The 17666-nt window shown below is 39.9% G+C and overlaps 1 protein-coding gene across 1 annotated transcript; it reads right to left on the minus strand.

Moving 5' to 3' along the window:
• Positions 1–1393: 1393 nt before the first annotated feature.
• On the minus strand, positions 1394–11192 carry LOC132815327 (tumor necrosis factor receptor superfamily member 11B-like). The gene is made up of 4 exons (XM_060824181.1): positions 10951–11192; positions 6392–6764; positions 5447–5629; positions 1394–2782 (listed from the first exon to the last, which is right to left on the minus strand). Exons 1-4 carry the CDS (start codon positions 10966–10968, stop codon positions 2463–2465), a joined length of 894 nt encoding a protein of 297 aa, XP_060680164.1. The 5' UTR covers positions 10969–11192; the 3' UTR covers positions 1394–2462.
• Positions 11193–17666: the final 6474 nt, after the last annotated feature.

A 17666-nucleotide genomic window follows, 5' to 3' on the forward strand; every position in this document is an offset into this window, starting at 1 on the left:
GTGAACTGGGTGGCTGAGGGCCCCCCTGGACATTTGAATTGGCACAGATTAATCATGGAATGTATCCCCCTTGACTTCCTTACAAATATGGTGCACCAAAAGACTGCATTATTCCATAAAATATGGCAGCCCTTCTTGAATTACATAAATTCAGATATTTCGGCCATCCTAACAAGGGCCTTTATTTAATTGAGATGGCGAGCCTGGCTGGTCCGGGGCCCCTTGGGAGAGGAATCCTGCATGAATACGGGTTTTGTTACAATTTGATGTTAATACATTCCAAGCATGTATCTCACTACCCAATTTCTGTGTTATCCATCGGTTTGGGTTTTTTTTCTCTTCTTTGAATAGTGTAAGAGACTTAATTAAACACTCTGATTAGTTGTAGGTTAGATTAGTAGTCAGTTGAGTTTTGTTTTTTCTCTCTCGGTATCTTTTGATAAATTTTGGTTATTATTTATTTAAGATGTAATTGTATATCAATGTTTATACTTGGTTTTTTTCTTATTTGTAAACTTGTAAAAATATGTTAAATTATCAATAAAAGTATCTATATAAAAAAATAGACAAAGTCTTTTCCCGGAGTTGGGGGTGCAGTCAAGAACTAAAGAGCATAGGTTTAGGGTTAGAGGGGAAATATATAAAAGAAACCTAAGGGGCAACCTTTTCATGCAGAGGGTGGTACGTGTGTGGAATGAGTTGCCGGAGGAAGAGGTGGAGGCTGGTACAATTGCAACATTTAAAGGCATCTGGATGGGTATATGAGTAGGAAGGGTTTGGAGGGATATGGGTCGGGTGCTGGCAGGTGGGACTAGATTGGGCTGGGATATCTGGTTGGCATGGACAAGTTGGACTGAAGGTTCTGTTTCCATGCAGTACATCTCTACGATTCTATGACTATGAGTTAATGGAAGGATTGATCTAGACTGAAAGGTTTTCATCCAGGAAGTGGTGGGGCACCAGAATTCATTACCTGAAGGGGTGGTGGAGGCAGAGACCCTCAGTGCATTAAAAAAAACACTTGAATATGCACTTTAACCTCTATAACCTAATCATGAACTGGAAGGTAGGATTTGGATGAGTAGCTTTTGTTATATCTGACACAGGCAAGATGAGCTAATGACCCCCATTTGCGCCATCCCATTTTTACGCTTCTGTGATTACTTATTCACTTTAGTGTCCATAGGGTGTCCTTACCATGAGATTAAAATGCATATATTATGCATATTAGAATAATAAATTTGTTAAACGCATCAAACAAATGGAAAAAACACTCATGAAAACAATAGAACTTGGACAGCCAGGAAACTTAACAATTGTCAAAACACGAAAGCACATATGATTGACAATGGTGAATCCGGAATAAATTCATAACACGATGATACACGTTCAATCTAATAATATTTAGAGCTGAGATTTTCTCATTTTTATTTGCACTATAGTGGTGAGTGTGTTATTTGGTGACTAACATGCCACCACCACAGACAAGATAATTCATTGCCTTATGCACTCATCATCTCATTAAAGGTTGATAAGGGCAGGAAACTTGACTATGCACTTCCTATCAGGCACTCCAAAACTGGCGTGTCAGAAAGTAGCGGCCAGCAGCTTCTGGGTCTTAATGATCTCCAGTCAAGGTCTACTCTACGGGGCATCCAGTGGCGAGAAGGTGGACCTCTTTTTCTCTTCTCATAGGATGGGGGTTTTGGGAATCAAGGTGCAGAGTGTGGGTTTCAGAGGCCATCCTATTGTTGACCATCCTTGCTTCTGATTGCCCCCAAATTGGAGCAGTTGAAAACCAAACTTAGGGGGCAGGTCACTCTGGTTTTCTTACCACTGTTGATTGACCACTTTAGGGCCTTAATTGCTGGTGAGTTGAAAGTCTTGAGTCTATCTTCTTCAGCATTTAATTCTCAAGTTGATGAGAAAGGGTTCTCTTTCTTTCTCAGGCAAACTCACCCAATTAATTCCCATTTCCTGCCATCTCTGGGGGCTAAAAATTCAATCATAGATGGTGAAGAGCCAATTTGCAAGTGTATCCCATAAAAATACAAAACTAAATTGATATATTTTGATCAAAATTACAAGAACTGACCGCTTCAATATCACTAAAGTGGAATTTTTGTTAAGTTCTTGTACAATTGTGGTTACAAAGGCTTAGCAGTTGCTAAGGGACATTTTACAACAAGAATGCCAAATTTCAAATGATAGTTTATGCTACAGGACAAAAATGTGTAGATTCTGATAGCCTTAGTTATGAGCATGAAGAAAGCAATGGGAACAATCATGAAATTCACAATGAAAATTAAATATACAAATACACAAGACAATGTATCGACTAAGTGTTGTGAGAGAATGGCAGCAACGTGATTTTGTTTTAAACTAGATCTGTTTACTTATAAAACGATTAGATCGATAAGTGCTAAATGCATCCTCCAACGCATTGCTGCCCATTAATTTGTTTAGACAGCACAATTTTCCTGCACCGCATTGAACTTTTGTCTGAGGAACTTTCTTGACAATTTTTTTACAACCTTATTAAGTTTGGCAGCCCTCAGAATTTTCATTAAAGCTTCTGCAGTTACACTTGCACTCTGTTGCATCTTCCATTCGAGAAGGAGAAGCACGACTTGTTGCTGCTCCTCCTTGTCATTCCATGTTTGAAGCATGCTTTTTCTCGTTTTATTGAGGAGAGCTTTCCCAAGACTGAACACTTTCCGTTGGCCAACATTTTGACGTGCCACGAAGTTAAAGAGCGCCTTTTCACACTCTGTACTATCCTCTGAAACACAGATTAAACCAAATATTATTCAGATTCAACTTCAATTGAATGCTCAGATAGAATTCTTTCTCAGATAAAAATGTCAAGAATAATTAAGTCATTTGGTTAGGAGACAGTTTCAAAGGAAAATACAACTTTTCATTGTCACAATCAGTCTCTGGTTGCATCCCAGCTCACAACATATCATCAGTTAATAAGAACATTTGAGTCAAAGAACTGGTTTGTTGACAACAATAAATGGGACACAAATGCATGATCAGGAGTTGATCTCAAATATCCACGCAAGGAAACATTGCTTTAAAATCATAGCAAAAAATGGCGGATCTGATTTTCAACAGCTAGCCTTCAGTTTCTCCATTTAAATTGATGCAAGTAAAGACTGCAGTAACTTAAAAAGAAAACTGACTGATAAAAGCAGGAGGAATCTTTGCACCAAAATCCCTGGCACCAAATTGAAAAAAGGAGATAGCACTATTTTCGAAAGGAGAGGCAGAGGAAAGGTGCAGTACTAAATGTAGCTGAAAAGGAATATTCTACCTCCCATAGATGGTCAATAAGTCTCCAGAACAGTTGGGGAAAGAGTATGATTTCTATTCTGTCACATTACATATACAATGATTTTGCAGAAGGGCTATCTATACCCAGAGTTGGTCTCCCTGAATTCACAGGGTCCATTCTGAGGCATTTTAGGTGCATGAGTGATATTTGTGGGACATTTTAAACAACATGTAGACTGGGAAAGTCATGAGGGCAAAGATCGCTTAGATTAGGAGTTCATCAAAACCTGTTTTGGGAGAGTTTCTCAGAACAGTATGTTTTGGAGCCAACTAGATAACAGGCTAACTCAGGCCTGGTATTGTGTAATGAGACCGAACTAATTAATGTAAGCATGCTCCTAGCAGGCAGCAATCATAATATAATTGTATTTTTGTTTTAGATTGATGGCTAGAAGAATGGGTCCAAGTCTAAGGGTAAATAGGACGCCCGGACCAACCAACCCAACCACCCTGTGGCTCAACACTTTAACTCTCCCTCCCACTCCACCAAGGACATGCAGGTCCTTGGACTCCTCCACCGGCAGAACATAGCAACACGACGGCTGGAGGAGGAGCGCCTCATCTTCCGCTTGGAAACCCTCCAACCACAAGGAATGAACTCAGATTTCTCCAGTTTCCTCATTTCCCCTCCCCCCACCTTGTCTCAGTCAGTTCCCTCAACTCAGCACCGCCCTCCTAACCTGCAATCTTCTTCCTGACCTCTCCGCCCTCACCTCACTCCGGCCTATCACCCTCACCTTGACCTCCTTCCACCTATCACATCTCCATCGCCCCTCCCCCAAGTCCCTCCTCCCTACCTTTTATCTTAGCCTGCTTGGCACACTCTCCTCATTCCTGATGAAGGGCTTATGCCCGAAACGTCGAATTTCCTATTCCTTGGATGCTGCCTAACCTGCTGTGCTTTAACCAGCAACACATTTTCAGCTGGGTCCAAGTCTAATACCTGAACAACCTAAGCAGAACAGGCAAATCATGTTAAGAGATAAGTCAATAGTGAAATTTAAAGGGATAATTCAGAATAGAAAGAATGGAAACATTATAATGAGAGAGAAATTCTCCAAGGACAGAAATCACCATCCACGGTGAACCAAATGAATTAAATGTACCATAAAATTTTAGGAAATAGCATATAATTATGAAAAGATGAGTGGAAAATCAGAAGATTATAGAGTCATAGAGTCTTTTTGTGAGTTTCTCAGAAGAGAAGCATATAAATTGATCTTTCAAAGTATTTTTAACTAAAGTCAAATTGGCATTAACATGAAATTAATGGTGAACAAGTCAGCTTGTTACTTATTTCATCAGATGTTACTAAGTAGTGTAGTATGTGGTTTTCAGAAAGAACAAGGTCATCTAAGTATTCAGAGCAAATATATATTCTACCTATACTTATTAACATAAGCAAAGCAATATAATGTTTGGATTCTTTCCATTTTTATGTAACATAATGTGGAAATGTGCTAACATCTGTGATATGTTGAAACGTATGTTGAAACTGGTACTGAGATGATAGGATTGATGTATGAACAGACTATATTTACTGAACTATAGAAGAATGATGGGAGAGGAATCTCATAAAAAACTTGCAAAATTCTAACAAGACCAGACAGGATAACAGATGAAGGATATTCCTAATGACCAGAAAATCCAGACAGGTGGGCCGTTTCAGACTAAGACCAGGAGAAATGCTTTCAACCAGAGAGTGTGAGTCTGTAGAATTCTCTGACATAAATAGAACTTGGCCAAAACACTGATTGTCTTCTAGAAGGAGATGGATATCATTCTTAGGGCTAAAGGGATTAAAGGAAGAAAGCAGGAACAAGGTGCAGAAATGGATGATCAGCCATGATCTTATTGAATAGTAGAGCAGTCTAAAGGACCAATTGACTCTACTCCTATCATATTCTACAATGCTGAATATATGATTAAAGGCACTTTGCATTGTAGGATTACAGAATCAAAAAACACTTCACGTTAAATTTCTTTAGCATGGAAATACAATGTTATTTCAGAGATTGTTACTTACGCTGGAAATGTACAATTGAGCTGTAGCATAATATTGATGCAGTTACAGAGATAATATTTTTAAAGAAATCATTTGAGGTACCTTCTGAGCCATGGGGCTGACAGGGGCTACACAAATTGTCATGCCAGGCAGTACCAGGGATATCCAGCTTTAAGCCCAGTTCGGTGCAGTTTGTGTGCCTCTTACATTGTGCAACGGCAGAAGTCACTGATGAAAAGAAACCCTGTGCACATTTCCCACAAACTGTATTGCTGTATGGAGTGCCTGATAAATGAAGAATGATAAGTGAGTCATACATGAAATAAACAAAATTAAAAGATTTCGCAAAGGTGACTAACATAAGGAAAAAACTGTTTCTCTTTGAACAAATTCAATAAAACTAGTGCAGTTTTGTTCTTAATTTGGGAGATGAATACACTCAAATCTTTATATGCACTCAGATCTATTAAAACAGTGAGAAAGTCAGTTTCCATCATCAATGATCTCATGCTCCAAGCTTGAAATATAAATTATGTAAAAGAGACGTATAAAGGCAATGTCAAAACTTACAGGTTCTAACTTACAGTAAAGATTGTACAGGCTGTGGTTCTTTTCTCCAGAAAGATAAAGTTGAGGGATGACTGAATGGATATCTTGTAATAATAAAGGGATTTATTAGACTAAATATTGTAAAGATGCATGCACTTCTGCGAGAAGCCAAAATGAGAAATCACAGGTATTAGTATCTGGTTAGTTAATCCAATAGCACATTCAGGAGAGACTTCTTTACCCAAAGAATAGTTAGAATGTGGAAATTTCTACTACTTAGAGTGATTGAGGTGAATAGCATATATGTCTTTAAGGTGAATTCAGGCAGGAGAAAGTAAGAGAAAACTATACTGGTGCTGTCCAACTAATATATGGTGTGTGGACACTCCTGGAGCACAAACATTGGCACAGACCAATTAGACTAAGTTGAAGTAATTAACAATATTTTAAATGCAAATGAGAGCATATCTTTAAACATGCAAATTTGAAAAAAGATACCTGCTGTTTTAACTCCATATCCAGGAGGGCATGCTTTCTGCTTCATACAGAATTCATATTCCCAGAAGTAGCCATCTTTGCACTCACACACTCTGTTGTGAGTTGCATTGCATTCATGCTTAACATTTTGATTTTCTTTGCAAAAATTGTTACAGTATTGACATTTTTTCAAGTAATTCCAAAACTGAGTATAATGATTAGCTGAACAGGGTGCACACACAGTATCATGGTCTTTTGTACAATGCAGTGTCATATGTTGTCCTGGAGGGCAGCGACTGCAGGTTAGACCTTCGTGTTGAAAGGTAGGTACAGATGCCTTGCATTTCTCTGTACTTATATAAATAACAATGACACTAACCAAGGTGAGCAGTGCCTAGAGAGAAAGAAATGTTAACTTCAATTATACAGGTAGTATCTAGTTGAACGATCAATACATTTACAAATATGAAAGGATACATTTTCCTTTGTTCCTGCTTTGAGACTGTCACAGGGCAGAACTCCAACCCATGCTGTCACACATTTATGCAACACATTGTAGACTGCAGCAAAACTGGGGATTCATTTATATTAAAAGAGAACATGCTCTTTATCTTCTCGTGTATTATTCATGACAGCTTTATTTTTGTTAATATTCAAATATAAAAAGCATATCAATCCTGTTCAGATCAACTGAGATACTTGTTGGATGAACCTTTGGGTAACCTGATCCAAAAGATTATTTTTCTCTGTAGGAAACAGATTACCAGAAGAACAGTGCCATGACATATGGGTGGCACGATGGCTCATGTGGGCAGCATGGTGGCTCAGTGTTTAGCACTGCTGCCTCACAGCATTCGGGACCAAGGTTCGATTCCACCTTCAGGTGACTGTGTGGAATTTGAACTTTCTTCCCGTGTCTATGTGGGTTTGGTCTGGTTTCCTCCCACAATCCAAGGATGTGCAGGTTAGGTGGATTGGCCATGCTAAATTGCCCAAAGTGTCCAGGGATGTGCAGACAAGATGAACTAGCCATGGGAAATGCAGGTTTACAGGGAAAGGATAGAGGGGATGGGTCTGGGTGGGATGCTTTACAGAAGGGTGGTGTAGATTTGTTGGGGCCAAATGGCCTGTTTCCACGCTGTAGGGATTTTATGACAGCATGAATTCCTGTCCTACTGTTGGTTCCACACAGTTCCTGTTTCTGGTTTTCCCATCTGTTGAGCAGGCTGTCTCAGTCAAACTGCTAGCAATTTCTGAATGCATTCATGATGTGTGAGATGAAGCAAAAGGAAGCCCCCCGGTGTTCAAGCATTTTAAAATAGTAATAGTCTTATCGTATTTAAATTATATAAATCAAATTATGAATTTGAACAAAGAGATACTAGACTTGAAACATTATCTCCATTTCATTTTTACGCAATGCTGCCAGACCTGCTGAGATTTTTCTGCATTCTCTGTTTATTTTTATAGATTACCATTTCATAATAAGCATTTAATCAGGAAAGTACCTGAAGAATTTAGCTCACCTGGCAGGAGGAGAAACATATCCAAACTCGATTTGCTGCTCATCCTTCATATGTGGCTTGCCAATATTAATTACATGATAATAACTGCAACACTTAAATGTTGATATTCTGAGATTGCAGATCTTGCCTGCCTATTGCATAATTGCCCAATATCTGTCTTGTTCGGTGGAACTCCCCATCAGAAATGTCAAGATTTGGAGATGCCAGTGTTGGACTGGGGTGTACAAAGTTGAAATTCACACAACACCAGGTTATAGTCTGACAGGTTTATTTGGAAACACTAGCTTTCGGAGCACTGCTCCTTCATCAGGTGTTTGTGGAGTATAAGGTCGTAAGATGCAGAGCTTATAACAAAGTTTACAGTTTGATGAAACTGAAATTATGTTTTGAAAAATACCTGGATTGTTTGTTAAGTCTCTCACCTTTTAGAATAAGCATGTTGGTTTCAGTACTTTCATCTGTAAATTGCAAAACATTTAAAAGTTGCATTCTCAAGTGAGTTTTCACATTTGGGATCATGTCGGCCCAGATATTGCATTGAAGGTGTTAGCTGCCCTGTGTGAGATTGTCTGTGCCACAAAGGTCAGACTGATTCTAATTAAAAAAAAATGGAATTACAGAATGTTCCATGGAGCATGACACCATGTAAGATTCTGTAAATCCATTTTTTTGATTGGAATCAGTCTGACCATTGTGGCACAGACAGTCTCACACAGGGCAGCTAACACCTTCAATGCAATATCTGGGCCGACATGACACCAGAATGTAACTTTTAAATGTTTTGCGATTTACAGATGAAAGTACTGCAACCAACATGTTCATTCTAAAAGATGAGAGACTTAACAAACAATCCAAGTCTTTATCAATATATAATTTCAGTTACATTACACTATAAACTTTTGCTATAAATTCTGCATCTTACGATTTTATACTCCACAACCACCTGATGAAAGAACAGTGCTCCGAAAGCTAGTGTTTCCAAATAAACCTGTTGGACTATAATCTGGTGTTGTGTGATTTTCAACATCAGAAATGTGAACTCAAAATATTTTCCTTATTATATCTGGTTTGGGATATAGAAGAGAAAAAAATTGAATGAAGGTGATCATTATAAATAAAGCAGTATTATTTCTCTTTCATTTAAAATAGTTGACGTAAGTAAAAGTTCATAGCAATTGAAATTATAGAACATATTAGTAAATATAATTGAGGAAGGAAAATGTAAGAGAAGAATTTCAGAAGTATTTGTCTAATTGCCAAGCGAGAAGTTATTATAAAATATTACTCAATGTACATTTATGTTATAGCTATTATTTTATATTATAGAGTTACAGTCATTGAGGCATACAGCTTAGAAACAGACCCTTGGGTCCACCATAATCCCAAACTAAACTGGGTCCCACCTGCCTGCTCCTGGTCCACATTGCTCCAAATATTTCTTATTCTTGTACTTATCTAAATGTCTTTTAAAATTTGTAACACATCCACTACTTTCCACACACAAACCACTCTCTGTGTAAAAAAAAAGCCCCCCCCTTTTAAATTGTTCTCCTCTCACCTTAAAAAATGACCCCCTAATCTTGAAATTCCCCCACCCTAGGACGAAAAAAAACCCTGCCATTTACCTCTCATAATTTTAAGGTTTATAAAGCCTTCTACACTCCATGAAAAAAGGTCCTAACCTATCCAGCCTCTCCTTCAAACTGAAACCCTCCATTCCCTTTCCCTCTGCAGTCTCTTTGCTGATCTCAGGGTCACGCACTTGGATTAGATTACTTACAGTGTGGAAACAGGCCCTTCGGCCCAACAAGTCCACACCGACCCGCCGAAGCGCAACCCACCCAGACCCCTAACCTAACACTACGGGCAATTTAGCATGGCCAATTCACCTGACCCGCACATCTTTGGATTGTGGGAGGAAACCGGAGCACCCGGAGGAAACCCACGCAGACACGGGGAGAATGTGCAAACTCCACACAGTCAGTCGCCTGAGGTGGGAATTGAACCCAGGTCTCTGGCGACTGGGGGCGGTGAGTTAATCCTGGGCTGTTTCAGCTCAGATAACCAGCCACTGAGTGAAAACACCTGGGCAAGCCGGGAAAATGCTTCAATTCAAAAAAAAATAAGTCTTGCAGTTTGTTTGATTTCATACCTGAAACAAAAAGTAGAAATTGCTGGAGAAACTGGATAAGTCTGTTTCTCTAGAGATGCTTAGTGTCTCCAGCGGTTTCTGTTTTGGTTTCAGACTTCCAGCATCCACATTTTTGTTTGTCCGGTATTTTAATTGATTTTAAATAGACATCGCTGGAACCTCTCCTGCATGAATGTGAACAGAGGGTACACATTCCAACTCAAACACTGCAGAAGCCATCAAGAATATAAAGAAACTATTTACATAATGCTATTCTCAACCACCGAACAACTCAAAGCGTCTTAAAGTTGTGAAGCTCCTTCTTACCAGTACAGTTACCAGTGTAATGTCGAAACATTAAAATAATTTTTAAAAGTAACAAATAGAAAAGATGCATTTCTGATCCCAAAACTGTGAGGGTGTATTTTCCAGTCATTCGCCTACGAATGTTACCTTTTTTTCCCCTCTCTGAGTTGTATGTTTAGTTAGCCAGTAATGTTTTAATAACCGAAATATAGAGCTAGCATATTACACTGAGCATTGCGAAAGGGAAACTATGTCCCGCATATAATAATCGCTCGGATTATTACAGCCTGCTCAGTATCTCTGTCGCCTGTCACATTTGAACTCCTGAGTAGATTTTCACGGTGTATGACTCCTTGGTTTGCCTGGGTCCCTGTGTATCAATCACAATGTTGGAGCTGACTGGGTTTCTGTCACCTTCCTGAGACACCTGGTCTTCCACCCAACTTCCTCGTCCGTTACCGTCCCGTGGATTGTGTCCCGCCCCCCACACCCTGAACAATGATCACTTCTAAACTCTCCTCTTCTCTATTTGATTTTAACTTGTTAGAATCCCGGTACCATGCGCTAACAGCATTTCTCCTGCTCCCGCATCGGCCACTCTCCCACTCCGTACTCACCGCTTTGCTGAGATTCATCTCAGGGGCTGGAAGTTGTTCTCTTTGATGTGCTGTACAGTTGAGCTGAATGAGGGATCGACCTGCAGAGGGTTTAAATGCTGGATGACTGAAAGGGGATTTCCTCGAGTTTTGAGACGCCCCTCTCAAAGCCAGACAATTCCTTCTGGATTGTAATCAATTTTACAGTTTAAAGAAAACAATGATTGAGCTGTCCTCCCAAAACCGGACACGAATTGCTGATTCATCCACATTTTAAAAAATGGCTTCAATCAAATTTGACAGTCCGTTCAAAATGTTCATAAAAGAACACGTGCTTAAACATGAAGGGGCACTTGCTTACGTTCTAGTGTACTTGAAAGGATTTTTTTCCTCCTGAAATGTAATTGCTCATGTTTCCAGGTAATCTGATCCAGAACATTCATTTACAATGGTTCAGATGCTGTTCATTGAACTGTAATGCAACATGTTGGTGATGCTGTCCATCCTGAAACAAGAATATATTGGAATCACAGAGCAAATTAGACAGCATGTGTGAATAGAACAGACCACCTATATGCTAAAAACTCTTTGTTGGGATGGAGACAAGTATTTGTTATTCTGCAGGAGGGAGAATGAATCTCAACTCACTTTCAAGGTATGTGTGTATTCATCAATTAGGAAATGATAGTGCAAGTGAATAATCTACATAAATAAATATTTTTCACATTACCGTTTTAGATATTACTCACCGAGCTGTTCAGACTCATTTTCATCGCATATGGAGTTTGAACCCAAATCTCTAACCCACTGGTAGGGATGCCACATGGAACCACAAACACCTTTTATGCTGCTATTATACTTCATTAATCGCATGAAAGTTAGCTTGGAATCTTGAAAATATTCAATGCCTTTGCATCAGTCTTGTCATACTTTGAACAGTAATAAAGAGTTTAACATCCCACTCAGAAAGTTTCATAGCTTCCAATGCAACCCAAACAATAGTAAATAGCCTTGTAACAATCAATATCTACTGACTGAATTGTCAACTTTTATTACCTGAATAAAGTCTCTGTGTGATTCTTGTTGAAGGGAATTCTGGGGTGCTGATGTGCTGCGTAAAACACTATTATTTTAAGCACAGTTTGTTCTGCTGTTTTGCAAATTTTTTTGCTGAACTACACTTTAGTTTCACCCAGGAAGTATCATAATGTTACGAAGGAGAATTCATGGTGAGATTGTAGTTTTGGGATATTGGTTGGGCGTTGTATTTGAGTTTTCCACATCCATTTACAGCCAACAATAATTATTCAGACAGTTTTCATCTGGGTTCCTCTCCCTCTGCACTTCAGAGGCTTGCTGCTGTGCACAAGCTTTAGGTTGTATGAGACAAATTCCCCCTTGGAATGTCATACAGCATGGAAACAGACCCTTCGGTCCAACTTGTCCACACCAATCAAGTTTCCCAAATTAAACTAGTCCTGTTTGCTTGTTTTTGTCAAATATCTCTCTAAACCTTTCCTTCCATATACCTGTTCAAATGCCTTTTAAATATTGTAACTACACCTTCATCTACCACTTCCTCAGGCAGTGCATTCTACTCTCTGTGTGGGAAAGTTACCCCTAAGGCCACTTTTAAATCTTTCTCTTCTCCCCTTAAAAATATGTCCTTTAGTTTGAATTCCTCTACCCTAATGAAAAGACCTTGGCTCTTCACCTGATCTGTGCCTCTCATGATTTTATAAGCCTCTATAAGGTCACACTTCAACCTCCAGAGAAAAAATCTCAGTCTATCCAGCTTCTCCTAATAACTCAAATCGTCTAGTCCCAGCAATAGCCTGGTAAGCTTTTCTGAACCCTCTCCAATTTAATAATATCCTTCCTGTAGCAGAGTGGCACTGTACACAACACTCCAAAAGTGTTCCCACCAATGTCCTGTACAACCACAACATGGCATCTCAACTCACATATCATTAGTCTGAGCTATGAAAGCAAGTATGCTAAATGTCCTTTTAACCAACTTGTGATACAGCTTTCTGACCTGAACCCCTGAGTCTCTCTTTTCGACAACAGGATCTATCATCAACTGTTTAGGTCCTGCCCTTGTTCATCCCACCAAAATGCAACACCTCGCATTTATCAAAAATAAAACTCCATCTGCCAGTCCTCAGCGCATTGGCTTAATTGAACAAGGTACCTTTGTACTCTGAATGCCATTTGGAGTGATTGTTTTCTTTCTTAGGAAAAGGTCACCTCACTGCAACTTCTCAGATCACACAGCAGGACTGCAAGGTAGCAGCATTTCCAGGTCGCCACTCTAGTAACATGGTTACTGCAACTGGACATAAGCTCTTCTGAAACATGCCATGCTCCCTTCATGCAGACGTACTTCCAAAATGGTCAGTCATCTAGTTCTCCCATTCCAATTTATCAGGGAGCATTGAGGCTCTGTTCAGACTGCATTTGGAGTATATCGGCCCTGTATCTAAAGATGAATATGACAGTGATGGAGGGAATCCAGAGGAGGTTTACAACAATGACCTCAGGAATGAAGGGCTTGTCATTTGAAGCCAAGTTGAGAATGTTTGGATTCTTCTCAATGCAGTTTAGAAAGATAAAGGCAATTTCATTTAAACCTATAGAATACCGAGAGGCCAGAATAGAGTGGATGTGGAGAAGGTGTTTCCACTCGTAGGAGAGACTAGGACCTGACAGAGTGAGAGTAAAGCGATGACCCTTTAGAACTGAGGATGAGGAGGAATTTTTCCTGTCGGAGGATGGTTAATCTGTGGAGCACATTACAGCAGAGGGCTGTGGAGGCCAAGCCATTGAGTGCATTTAAGACAGAGATATTTAAGTTCTTGAATAATAAGGGGATCAAGGGCTATGGGGAGAATGCAGAAGAATGGAGTTAAGACCTATATCAGCTATGATCGAATGATCGAGCAGACTTGATGGACCATATGACCTAATTTTGCTCTCATAGTTTGTGGACTTATAGAGGCAACTGGTAATCAGTTTATCATAGTAAAATAGAAGCATTGGGTGTGCTATGAAGAGTTGGATTCCAAATGTGAAAATGATCCAAGTATTGTACCAGAGATTAAATTGATAAGATTTTGTCCATATTAAACTGAAATATGATGCTGTTTTCTAGTTTTGTGATCAGTGTCAATATACCAGAATTATTCTCAATTTCAGGCACGTTGCTTATAAGCAATTCATTAAGTAATTGACTATGATTTCTGTGATTTGCACAATGTAGCTTCTAGAGAGCTTGCTTGTGCATGCACCTGTAATAGAACAGCAACTGCTAGGGGGTGATGCTTATGAAACCTCAGCTGAAGCATTGTATACAGTTCTAGGCATCACACTGTAGAAAGGAAGTGAACACACTGGAGTGACTGTAGAAGACATTTACAAGGGTAGTTCCAATTATAAGAAACTTTGGGAAGAGGATAAATTGGAGATATTTGTTCTGTTCTCCTTGGATGTTAAGAGAAGATCAAATATAAGTTTTAAACATCATTAGTGGCTAGATAGATAGCTTGGGAGAAATTGTTCCTGCGCATAAAAAGATTAAGAATGAAAGGACACCGACTTAAAAGTTGCAAATAAGCAATTGTGATGTGAATTTTTTTTTGTTTAACACAGAATAATGGAACCCCGACAGTGTGGAAAGTGGGCATTTGGCCCACCAGGTCTGCACCAACCCTCTGAAGAGCATCACATTAAGAACCAACCCCCAACTGTATCCGATAACCTTGCATGCTCCATGGTTAATCCACCTAGCCTGCACATCCCTGGAGACTACAGGACATTTTAGCATGGCCAATCCACCCAACCAACACATCTTTGAACTGTGGGAGAAAATGGGGCCACCTAGTAGAAACCTATAAAGACACAGGAAAAACTTCAGACAGATAGTCACTCAAAGCTGGACTTGAACATGGGTCGCAGCTGCTGTGAGGAAGCAATGCTAAATCAGTCAATTGGTCTGGAACGGATTTCCTGGAAGTGTAGAGGAGTTGGTGTCAGTTGAGCTATTTGAGAGTGCATTGGATGATTATTTAAATAGAAGAAATGTGCAATGATTTGGGAAAAAAGACAGGAGAATTGCATCAAGTCATGATGCTCGTTTAGAGAGTCAGGCAGACATGATGGGCTAAATGGCCTCCTTCTGTTCCGTAACATTTCTTTAATACTGTGAATACTTTAGGGAACTGAGATTCTGGTTTTGACTATTATCTTCACCAAAATCCAGGCCTGTGACTATATGATATGAATAGTGACTGTTACCCATTTCAAAACTCTCAAAAATTTCAATCAGGCCTTTCAGAATGTGACTTTTTTCACCAGAGTGAAGCTGGCTACTTTCTTCAATTTACTGTGGAATTACACACAGTGATGTAGCATAGCCACATAACTCAGAAAGGTCAGCCCTAACCCTGAACCAAGGCCTTGCCACACTCTTCTGCTATCGTGATTTCTATTTTGGGGAAGTGCAAAGCTTTTCACTGTGCCTCGGTACAGTGACAATAAATTCAATTCAATTCAATTCAATACTCTAAGATATTAAGTTTTGGAACAAGCTCTGTTGATATCATGAGTCAATGTAGGCTACCTCAGAATCCATGGATTAAGTCTTCATTGCTGTATGCATCAACATAGCAGTGCTGAAAAGGATGAGCTAAAGTAGTTCTGTTTTTTTCCTGTTGCTTGTGTGACAACTGAATTTCTTCACATATGGCTATCCAGCTGTCCTGCTTAGTAGACCTGCTTATTACACACATCTGCTTTATATAATGGCCAACCTCACATTCCTTGCTGGCATCATATACACAAGCTAAATTACAATTTACAGATTCTCTCCCCTCAGGAACTAAACACAAAATTATTATTTTGACTGCCTTTCAAGTAGAGCAAATGGCACTGAGTGGGCCTTGCAGGATTGTGGGATTGCTTCCTGGTCAACATGCAAGGTGGCCTTGGCTCCTCTAATAGACCTTTCTGGAGGACTCCTGGATATCTCATTTGGACTTCCCTCAGACAGCTATTTTCTTATTGAAAAATGTTGATCCAACCTAAGGTGAATCTCAACCAATTTTGCCCCATCAAGCTTGGGCCTGAGCCTTTTACTACGATCACTGGTAACTGAACCAGCTGTTTTTCATAAGAGATTCAAACCAGCGTTAATTGTAAAGGTTCCCTGGTATAGATTCTCAGTTCAGCCAAGGTCTTGCACAAACTTAAGGTTTGGAGTCCAGAGAGAACTTTGCTAAAAACTGGCTGCAGCAGTATCAACTTCCATTAAATGGATGACCATTTAGCCAGATCTTTATTTTGATTGGTTCTGATTTGGATGTTGCTAAACTATTTAACTGTTCCAACCCAGATATATGTAGACTTTCCAGGGTACACACTCACCTGGATACTGGCCTATGAGTTACCTTACGAGCTTATGTCTAGTAGGACTCATTTGCTGTGTCCAATCCGTATACCAGCTGCAACTACCAGGCCTTGCCAGCCCAGATTCTGGAAAAAATGTTAACTGCTTGGCTGAAGCTTGGCTTTGTTTTGGGGTTTTGCTGGGGTCCAATCTAGAGTCCCTCCGATCAGGATATGTCCTGAATAAGGCTACGCAGTTTCTGGCACTCAAGAGGCACTCATACAGACTGCACTTCCATTAGAATATCTCACAACTCATATGTTTCACTTGTAGCATTTTCCAGTGAGAAAGCCAATTGTTCTGCCTGTTTGATGTCCATGGACTTCAGCTACCAGGTGCCTTTGCATGGTACCGTCATTAATCCCTGCATACCAACTGGTCTCTGAGCATCTCATTAAGGGATAAACCCATTTCACATACCTCTGCCAATTGTCTTAACCTAGTCAAAAATCTTGACATGGATACCCCTGCTTGTCGAATTGTCGAGTTAAAGTGATAGCATGTCATAATCAAAGGAGGCTTAGAGTCATAATATTCCTTAGTTAAATCTGTCAACTCTTGAAAGATTTTAGTGGCTGGTGCCTCAAGCAAAGCTGCAGGTCCACAACCTATCAGGAGAATTATTTGTTGTTTATTGTCTGCTCCAAAAATAATGCATTCTTTCCACACATTGGGCCCAGTCTTCAACAGGAGGGTCAAATGAGTCAAGCTTCCCAAGTAGTGAAGAAGGCGTTTGGTATGCTTTCCTTTATTGGTCAGAGTATTGAGTACAGGAGTTGGGAGGTCATGTTACGGGTGTACAGGACATTGGTTAGGCCACTTTTGGAATATTGCATGCAATTCTGGTCTCCTTCCTGTTGGAAAGATGTTGTGAAACTTAAAAGGGTTCAGAAAAGATTTACAAGGATGTTGCCAGGATTGGAGGATTTGAGCTATAGGGAGAGGCTGAACAGGCTGGGACTGTTTTCCCTGGAGTATCGGAGGCTGAGGGGTGACCTTATAGAGGTTTACAAAATTATGAAGGGCATGGATAGGATAAATAGACAAAGTCTTTTCCCTGGGGTCGGGGAGTCGAGAACTAGAGGGCATAGGTTTAGGGTGAGAGGGGAAAGATATAAAAGAGACCTAAGAGGCAAAGTTTTCACACAGAGAGTGGTACATGTATGGAACGAGCTGCCAGAGGAAGTGGTGGAGGCTGGTACACTTGCAATATTTAAGAGGCATTTAGATGGGTATATGATTAGGAAGGGTTTGGAGGGATATGGGCCAGGTGCTGGCAGGTGGGACTATA

This window comes from Hemiscyllium ocellatum, chromosome 4 (genome assembly GCF_020745735.1).
Source record: "Hemiscyllium ocellatum isolate sHemOce1 chromosome 4, sHemOce1.pat.X.cur, whole genome shotgun sequence".
Taxonomy (NCBI): domain Eukaryota; kingdom Metazoa; phylum Chordata; class Chondrichthyes; order Orectolobiformes; family Hemiscylliidae; genus Hemiscyllium; species Hemiscyllium ocellatum.

Coding starts and splice junctions, on each gene's coding strand:
- LOC132815327 (XM_060824181.1), bottom strand. Junction 5,630..6,391: donor ATATGGAGTTAAAACAGCAG/GTATCTTTTTTC, acceptor TTCATTTATCAG/GCACTCCATACAGCAATACA. Junction 2,783..5,446: donor TCAGCCCCATGGCTCAGAAG/GTACCTCAAATG, acceptor TCTGTGTTTCAG/AGGATAGTACAGAGTGTGAA.